General features: G+C 35.9%; 1 protein-coding gene across 1 annotated transcript; it reads right to left on the reverse strand.

Moving 5' to 3' along the window:
• Positions 1-92: 92 nt before the first annotated feature.
• Positions 93-8034, reverse strand: LOC146467096 (CD209 antigen-like protein C). The gene is made up of 7 exons (XM_085126374.1): positions 8001-8034; positions 7824-7880; positions 7064-7099; positions 3242-3283; positions 3029-3100; positions 2478-2516; positions 93-604 (listed from the first exon to the last, which is right to left on the reverse strand). Exons 1-7 carry the CDS (start codon positions 8032-8034, stop codon positions 171-173), a joined length of 714 nt encoding a protein of 237 aa, XP_084982500.1. The 3' UTR covers positions 93-170.
• Positions 8035-10000: the final 1966 nt, after the last annotated feature.

Consider the following 10000-nt stretch of genomic DNA (forward strand, 5'->3'; position numbering starts at 1 on the left):
CCAACACCATTTTTATTTCTTTCAGCTGGATGAGCATTGATATCAACTTACAGCATTATCATATCTAACGAGCAAATTTTGCGCTCTCAACCTATAAGTTACAGTAATATCTTCCTTATAGAGTCCTAAACAACTAACTCTGGATAAGGCTCACAGCTTGTTTGATTTCATTATTTCATTTCGGGAGGCATTTCGCAAAGAATGGTGGGGCTCTTGGGAGCCCAATAACCCGTCATTTCGCATGGGGCGTCATTCCACTTTCCTGGCTGTCCAAAAAAGTGCGCGCAGTTCTCTTTTCCCTTGTAGTTATTAGGTTCCCCTTCTCCCCAGTTCTCGTACTGTCCTTCCAGTGGAGTGCCATCAACCCAATACCACTTGGAGTCATCAGTGTTTCTCTTCAGCCCAATCCACGCTCTGGTTGTAGTGACCGTTTCCTTTTCCATCACCAGTTTGTAAACGAAGTCGTTTTCTTCGGCAGAAGTGATAACAGCCAGGTCTCCTCCCAGGTTTTGACAAACTGCTCGAGCATCGCTCCATTTCGTAGTTATAGTATCATCGACGTAATAGCACGAACGGCCGTCAGGTTTCCAGCCGCCGAGACAATCTGTAAAGGGTAATACAAGAGCCTCGTTTTATTTCCCTTCATCGCATCTCTTCTTATTCCATCTCATCTCATCTCATCTCATCTCATCTCATCTAATCTCGTCCCATCTCACCTTATCTCATCTCATTTCGTTTCATCGTGTCTCACTCTATCTCATCTCATCTTATATTATCTTATCTGTTCTTCTGTAACTGGTCTTTCGTTTTCCTATTTTTAGTCGACCTGTTAAGTATGAGATGGTTTGTAACATCATGGTCATCACAGTCATATACATTTAATGGCATCTTAATTTGTAGCTTTAAGCGCAACATTTTCAATTGCATTTTGGTCCTCAGTCTTGGTAGGTTAGTTTATGAAAACGAACATTTTCAAATTTCGTTTACAAGTGACAACACACTAGAAACAATTGGTTTCTTAATCGAGTGTTCCGCGCGATTTTCTCTTTTGATCCTTATAATTAAAATTGCTATAAGTACAAACTTAGAATTCGCATTCAGTTTTTCTATCTGTTCTTTTCCGATAAAAGAAGAACAAACGTTCTTAATTTAAATGCTCACTTACACAATAAGGAACACTTTGTTCTTATTAACAACCTGGACAGAAGAACGAATTATTCCTGATGACCCTTGTCTGACATTTTAAATTTTACTTTTAACTTTTAAAGTACTAAATGGTATGGCACCAGCTTATATCAGCGATTTAACCAATGTGAGAAAGCACGTACGCTTTTCACTGCGCTCTAATTCAGGCACTATTCGATTACATTCAGCAGGGAAAATGAAAAAAATTATTCGGTGACAGATCTTTTAGTGTAGCTGCACCTACACTATGTAACGCGCTCCCAGCAAGCCTGCGCAGCGTTGATTCTATTTTAACTTTTTTAAAAATCTTGTCTTAAAACATATCTTTTTTAAGCTACCTTTCAAACTTTAGCGCTTAAATTACTTTTTTATTATTAAATTTAGTTTATGTACATATTTAGTATAGTCTAATATTGTAATGCGCTTTTGACCATTGGATGTTGAAAAGCGCAATATAAATTAATAAATTATTATTAATTATTATTAATTATTAATTATTGTTATTATTGTTATTATTATTATTATTGATTGGTTCCTTTGCTATCCTCCGCTATGCTCTCCTCTGCCTTAGAGGCTCCAGAGGAAGAAGAAGAAATGAACCCTTTCAGGACACAGACGTTCGAATCAATAACGTGACGGCTGAAATTTTTTAATTTTTTTCTTAATTTCAGTTGTTTTTCTTTTACTAATGACCAATATTCTCCGCATATATTTTTAATAAGAGTTGTTTTTCCTAAAGGACCTTATTTTCGTTTCCAAATATTTTTTAGTCATAATACTAATAACAATAACAATAACAATAACAATAACAATAACAATAACAATAACAATAACAATAACAATAACAATAACAATAACAATAACAATAACAATAACAATAACAATAACAATAACAATTATAATAGCAAAGAGGATGCCACACAACATGGGTATAACACTTGTCAAAAAATATCCTTCACACTTCAGATTTAGTTCAATGACGTCACCTAAGGTTCAGGCCCCAGTTTTTCAAAGAGTGGATAACTTTATCCACTGGATAAGTCGCTATCCAGTGGAGCAAATGTACTCCAACTAACGCCTTTGGCAAGTTTTGCACACAATCCCATACTTAAATTTCACATATGCTTCTAATCTATCCACAAATTATAGGGCTATTGGGAAATTCTTGCCCACATTTCATCTGCCGGATAGCGACCTATCCAGTGGATAAAACTATCCGCTCTTTGAACAACTGGGGCCAGGATTTGTCATTCTACTCCATAAATCTTGCTAATACTTGTCTGTCTACTTACCTGTTTTGTAGCATCTCTTCCAAAAGTCAGCGGGACAACCTGCGGAGAAAATCATCGAAATGAAAGGCTTGCTTCATCTCAGGCCCGCTGTGAAGGCTAACAGGCACTAAGTATTATGTTTTTATTGGGAGAAAGTCTACGATAAAGGTGTTTTTTTGCTTTTCTTTACTGAGCCTAGTGATTGCTTTGAAAAACTCAGACCACACTGCCAACTAATCGATACTGGCCCGCCCGAGTTTTTCTTCGCTTGACGACGGTCTCGTGTATTTGTTTCTAGTTCTGATTGGTTCATTTCGCTGTTTGTATATTTTGTGATTGATCAGAGTAACAACTTTTTTGGTTTTAGTTTTACGACTCTCAACTGAAAGCCACTCTATGTTATCTAATATATGTTTGACTTAATTTAACTGACAGATGAAATGATAACTACATGAGACTGCTTTCAGTTCTCTATTTAATTTAGTCTAAGGACTGTACAATCTTTGGACTTCTTTTCCAGACTTCAATACTTCGCTCTTAATCTATTAAGAATATTTTTTTTGTCTACCTACATCCAATAGTAGTGCTCTGAAAACTGCAAGTATTGACATTGTTTCCATGAAACTTGGAAAGTTTCGACTCCACTGTAGAAATTAAAAAAGCAATACTTTAATAACGTCATTGCCATATCTTAATAAACTACGACATAAAGATAAAACCGAAAATTTTTCATATAAACTTTATCGCTTTCTTTAACTCTTAACCGTATATTTTTGTGTACTTACACGATTTTATGCAGTCTTTATAGTTCGTCTTAAAATCACAGCCTGCAAATCAAAAAATAGGGAAGTAAAGATATCCCATCTGAAGTTATCCAGGCTTATCCTGTGACTTATTAACTTTCCTTTCTTTTACTTATCTTTTATCTGCTCTCTTTTTACTAATCCTGATCTACCTCAGTCTTTTGAATCGAAATTGTAATAAAGGACTTCAACATCATTACCATTGTTCAAAAAGTACCAAATGGTGATTGGTCAATACAGAAGACAAATTCAGTCACACAATTATTAATTCTTAACAGGACTAATACTATCATTGGTGTTGTAGTAATTATTGATCGTGTTCGTGTAAGTTTTACTGTTACTGTTAATGTTACTGTAAACGGATGCAACATGTTTGATTTTACATTTGTACTCAAGGTTCTCGGACCAAAAACTGCCACCCAGAATCCTTGGAAAACAACCCCGCGTTACATGGATTTGCCCAAAAAATGGCGCGAGACCGATCGACCTCAGTAACGGACCATCTTCTCGCTTTTCCTGGTCTTACACCTTTGCCCTTTCGAAAAACATAGCTTCATTGTATTTGAGCTTTGAGAGAGATTGATAGATTCGACTTTTGTTCCTTTGCCATCTGTAGCTTGAACTCTCACGCGAAGAAAATGCGCGAAGAAAATCATAATAAACCGAAAAGTCAGCCTAGTGGGCATGTAGCATTAAATGATGTTGAACACATGCACAATTTTTGTTCATATCTGAGAACTAACGAATATTGAACGATGTTGAAGACGATGTTTTTGATGAAAATCAAAGTTCCTTCATCCTCCTCCTACCTCATGTAATATTGTGCAACATGATGGCCAAATGAGAGCAACATGTTCCGTTTAACAATGTTGGGCAATGTTGCGTCAACATGTTGCATTCGTTTGGCTGGGCCTTAAGTTACTGTTACTGTTACCGGTTTTATCACTATAAGTGGTAGTGTTACTATAAGTGATAGGGATACCATTGGCGTTAATATAAGAACTACTATAATTACTGTTACTGTCAAGGCTTGTCTTCATCGACGCAAGCATAAGAATAAGCGCAAGCAAAAACGCAAGCACAAGAAAAGGAAATCGTTCTTTTGCTTGCGCTTATGTTTGCATCGTTGCGTCGCCCGTGTAAACCGGGATAACGCCAGCATAAGCACAAGAAAACAGAAAATAATAATAATAATAATAATAATAATAATAATAATAATAATAATAATAATAATAATAATGATGATGATGATGATGATAATAATAATAGTAATAATACTAATAATAACAATATTAATAATAATAATAATAATGATGATGATGATGATGATGATGATGATAATAATAATAATAATGATGATGATGATGATGATGATGATGATGATAACGATGATGATGATGATAGTAATAATAATAATAATAATAATAATAATAATAATGATGATGATGATGATGATGATGATGATGATGATGATGATGATAATAATAATTATAATAATAAACGAAAATTTAAACAGGATAAACCCATCAGTATAAACAGTACTGGGGTCATGTAAGAACTAAAAATGTAAAATGTGCAAGCAGAAAATACAGCGGTAAAAAGCGATACTATAAAAAAATTACAAATAAAAATGTTCGTTGACTCTTTGCCCGAATAAGACTCTGGAGTTAAGTTTACGGATCTCTAACAGTAAACTAATGTAAATAAGAGCTCCTAAGAAATAGAAACTTTGTCGACCAGACTCCAGTTTCATCTTCGGAAGTTCAACTGATGAAAATCTGTTCCTAGTGTTAAAATTGTGACTTGTCCTTGTAAAAAAATTTTTAAAAGGCATACATACATTACCAAGTAAGCAGTCAAAAACATACAGACAGACTTTCCGTTTCATATAACTGTCAGTTGATGGAATACGAATATACATATTTTCCAGCCCAGAAGTTATGATGTTCAGGCCTCGACGTTCGATGTTACAAATTTGTCGCTTGCTCGTATTTGAGTAGCTAAGTGTGGCTATATTACAGTACGTAAAAACGGGCAGGATCATAGCCCTGTAAATACTCTCAGCAGCAGCACAGGTAATGGAAAAACGAATTTTCCGCAGTAAATTAACTCTTCCAGCCGCTTTCTTGCAGGTTTTGTTAAAGTGCGTTTCAAAATTTAATGTAGGATCTAAATGAACACCCAAATATTTGTAACTTGTTGTGCCATTTATAGGTAGCCCATTGATCATCAGGTTTAACTGTCTCCCCTGTAGACGATTTAACATTTCGCAGTTCCAAAAATCATCGACTCTGTCTTTCCCTTTTTGAGATTAATGATCAATTCATTCTTGCGGAACCAAGTTGACAGATTGTCGATGTCATCATTAAGATTCCTTTCAATATCGTCAAAGTCACTTGAAGAGGTAAAGATGACTGTATCATCGGCGTACGTAATAATTCTTGATGACTGAAGAGACTTATTAGCATCGTTAAAATGGGTAATGAACAACAATGGACCAAGGATGCTCCCTTATGGGACCCCTGTAAAAACGGGGTTGAGTTCAGAAAGAACGCCAATGTATTGAACAGTTTGCTTTCGAAAAAATAAATAATCCGTAAACCATTTCAGCTCAGTGTCACAAATGTCGTAAAAAGGAAGTTTGCAGAGTAGACCAGAGTGGCTAATGGTGTCAAATGCTTTAGATAGGTCTATAAAAACTGCTCCTGACATCTTGCCATTGTCAGCTTCTTTTCTTATTAGGTCTGTAAAATATTTAGCAGCCAGCTCAGTAGAGCGTTTAGAACAGACGCCAAACTGATAATTTGAAGGAAGGTTGTTACTTTCAAGATGGGACGAAAGTAGTCACAAGTAGTCAGCGGAAGTGTGTTCTGTTTCAAGATGGTGGCGCGTACCTCCGCCATCTTGGATTTAAAATCTTGGCGCCAAAATTTAAATTCACTGCGCTTGCGTATGTCACCTTGTGCTTATGCTTATCACACGTGTAAACAACCTTGTGCTTATGCTTGTGCTAATGCTTGTTCTTGCTTCTTACGTGTAAACCAGCCTTTACTGTTTCTGTTACTGTTATTGTTAGTGTTACTGTTACTTCTACTGTTATTATTGTTAATGTTACTGAAGCTTATTATCACTAATAGTATTACCGTCTGTTGCTGTTAGTGTTGCTGTTACTGTTATTTTAGTGTTGAAGTTACGCTTAGTGTGTCTGTTACTGTAACTGTTACTGCTACTGTAACAGTTACGCTGAAGGAAACACTTGTAGCTCAAGAATATTACACTGTACCTTGGCAACATTTATCTAAAGCGTTCAAGAAGAAAAAGATCTCGGCATGTGTTACCATCTCGTGTAATCTATCATGGGATTGGCATGTTATGTGTATTGTACACAAGGCTGACAGAATGCTAGGTCTCTTAAAGAAAACCTGTCCTCTTATTACCGAATTTAAAGTCAGGCGGACACTCTATCTCTCCTTAGTGAAGTCACAGCTCCCCTACGCCACTGAGGTGTGGTCTCCTGCAAATATCAAATTGAGAACGATCCTAGAAAGAGTCCAGAGGCGTGCTACTCGCTGGATACTTAGGGCTAGAATCGGCGAGATATAATACAAACAACGACTGTTGACTCTTCGTTTATTACCACTAACCTATGACAGGGAAATCAGGGATATTGTCTTTCTCTATAATTGTATATTTTGTACATACCGTCTTAAACATTGATCGATTTGTTACATTTGTCCGGCATGATCGTTCTCGCACTCAGAACTCTTTTCTATATCAGTAAAGAATATTTGTTTCTCCACTTACATTCTTTTCTGCAGTAGATGAGACCTTCTTTACAGCCTGTGGAAAAAGGTTTCAAGAGCGTAATATAGAAATAAATTATCTTATTTTATTGTTTTTCTACAAATCTTATCTTATCTTATCTTATCTTATGTTATCTTATCTTATCTTATGTCATCTTATCTTATCTTATCTTATCTTATCTTATCTTATCCCATCGGTTAGGATCAGGGTTTTTATCCCATCTCATTATATCTTATTACAACTTATCTTGTATTTCAAAACCTTAACTCCTCCGTTAAAGTACCATTTTTATTTACATCTTACCTACTCTTATGTCATCCCATCCTATCTAATCTTGCCTCTTGTAACGTTTACTCCTCTATTACTTTTATCGAAAACAATTAAATATTGTTGTAGACAGCGAACTACTAACTGATCCTTTTTTTATTCCGATGTACGTCCTGTTCCTGAATGTTTAAAACGCCGGGGAACCCCGTGGCAAACCAGTTACCTCACTGATTGCTCTGTTGCTTGCAGGGTTGTCGTGATGGTGCAGTGGTTAGCACACCCGACTAGTTTCTTGGGGGACGCGGGTTCGATTCCCACTCACGGCATATAGGTTTTTATTTTTCATTCAAGAAGGATCAGTTAGTGGTTCGCTGTCGCTATTTCTTTATTCAACTATATATTGGAAGACGATGTTGTTAGGTTTGTGTTTATTTATCGTCACTTTCTTATTCTATTATTTAATTATTAATAATATTTTTTCCTGTCTACTTACACTTCTCAAGGCAGTGACGATAGTCGCAAGTTTCCTCGCGGGTGAATTTTTTCTGCACTGTGGGAAAATTGTACGATATCGATTAGTAATATTGCACTCTCTTAACAACATTTAACAACATGTATATTTAACAACTTACAAAAATATTTTGCCACAGTCTTTGACTACACGCAATACGTATGTCGTAACAGCAGATCTTAGCCAGGGCCATTTGGAATTTACAAGGCATTTTTCAAAGATAAAAGGAACTTCAACTTCAACAACAAATTTAAATAGAAGTGACATTGAAGTGTGCTAAAAATTAGATATGATTATCGCCTATTTTCGATTATAAATTTCCCGGGCGCCGCTATTTTGGATTTCATGAAGTCATACAATTGCCGCTATTGTCAGTAAGCAGAAGTTCTTTTGTGTGAAACAATTGAGCAACCGAATTAAGTCATAAAATCCAAGATGGCGGCGCCGGAAAATTTAAAATAAAAAATAGGCGAAACTCAAGTTCTGTTTTGTCTGACACAGAAATATTATTTCCCTGTTTTCCAACGAAATTTTGAAATTAGATTGTATTTTCAACAGTTTAACGTTAATTTATTTCAAGATTGGAGGTTTCCTTTAAGGTGTCCCACTAGGGTTTAAGGTCTCTCACGCACTGATGATGATGCGCGATTTAGTAATGAGTCGAGCGTGCTCGAGCTGAAACATGCAGGCTCATGCAAAACAGCAAACAAGTCAACAATACAGCTCAAACACAGCCGTGGAGTACAAACAGAAAAAAAAAATACAAAAAAAAAAAACATTCTCTGTAATAGTTTTAAAAACCAAAGTATTGCTTTTTGTGTCTTTAAAGATAACCGAGGTTGTAAATTTCCCTCAATTAGTTTTTGCAAGCAAATCCCTATGCATGCCCAAGTAGTAAACTTGGAGAATTCCTTTACTAAGACGTTCTTATTGTCCGTGAAAAAAGTAAACTTTTATCTGGTTCTAATAACTGGCACAGAGGCATCAAGTAGTTTGCTCTAGTTTTAAAAAATAAATAAATAAATAATCCTGCAAGATCTTATGCAGGGTCAAAAAGACACATATTTGGTTTTACCAGGCTTTTGTTGTCAGGGACAGTTTAACAGAAAAGAATGCCTTCAAGCTATCCACTCTGTTTTAGACTACCAACTAGTAGCTCTTGTTGCAACATGCTAAGTATCAAAACGAAAATGTAGGAAACCCACTGAAATTCTTTTACACAAGCTATTCCGACATTACTTTCGGGCTTATTTAGTTGATGATTTAGTCTATGATTTAGTGCGAGTGTTGAATATATTATATTAGCAAACCTCAGTGACCGACTATGACCTAAACGCGTAGTCTGACTGGCTACATAGGTGCCGTCTATCGATCGATAGACGGCACCTGGAGCCGTTGAAAATGGTTTCCCCTTCGCGTTTTCGTGAAGTTTGTGAAGAAGACGTACAAAACGTTTTCCAAAGTGCCATTCCAGAAAAAAAAGAAAAACAAACAAAACAAAGAAAGCTACAAAGTATCGAATAAAGATTTTTAAAGGTAAGTGCAGAACAATTTCCAAAATAAAATGCTTTATTTAAAACCACAAATTACGCGTAAGCTTACTTAAGCTCGCAAGTAAACAAAACAAAGTTCGGTCAAAGAACAGTAACAACTGCCGTTCTTGTTTTGTTTCAGACTGGTTTTAAACCCAAAAAGAAATTACAACACCAATTGAGCCACAAACCAAAGCCGAATTAAGGTCATTCCTCTGTTTTGCAGTCTACTGCGCACAATGGCAAAATAAAATAATTACGCTCATTTCTAGCTAACTACTGAGTATCACTCAATCTGACTTGCATATAACAACAAAATTCTTAATTTGCATTTTGCGCGGAAATTGAGGTGTTTTCATAAGACTCGTCCCAGTCCCTTCGCGGAGAAACCAGTTTTTAAGCTCGATTTACCACTGCTTTGTGAAATATCTGCAAAACCAACCCGGTGAACCTATTTTCTCTTTTCAGATTTCTAACCACAATATTGTTTGCCAACTACCGTGAAAATTTAAGGAAAATCCTAGTGTTAGAAATATCAAATTTTGCGCCTAATATGTAGCCAATGGACATTTTGGCCTACCTTCAGAAGTAACGAATTAGATTGTTTTGTTGAATATCTCAGTAGTA

Source organism: Pavona decussata, unplaced genomic scaffold, assembly GCF_977016875.1.
Source record: "Pavona decussata unplaced genomic scaffold, jaPavDecu1.1 SCAFFOLD_138, whole genome shotgun sequence".
Taxonomy (NCBI): Eukaryota; Metazoa; Cnidaria; class Anthozoa; order Scleractinia; family Agariciidae; genus Pavona; species Pavona decussata.

Excerpts from the sequence above, each read along its gene's own strand:
- LOC146467096 (XM_085126374.1), bottom strand. The coding sequence starts at position 8,034 with ATGGCCCTGGCTAAGATCTGCTGTTACGACATAC. Across the intron at positions 7,100-7,823 it reads TCGTCACTGCCTTGAGAAGT|GCTGTAAAGAAGGTCTCATC; the intron begins GTAAGTAGACAG and ends CTTTTTCCACAG. Across the intron at positions 3,284-7,063 it reads CATCTACTGCAGAAAAGAAT|GCTGTGATTTTAAGACGAAC; the intron begins GTAAGTGGAGAA and ends TTTGATTTGCAG.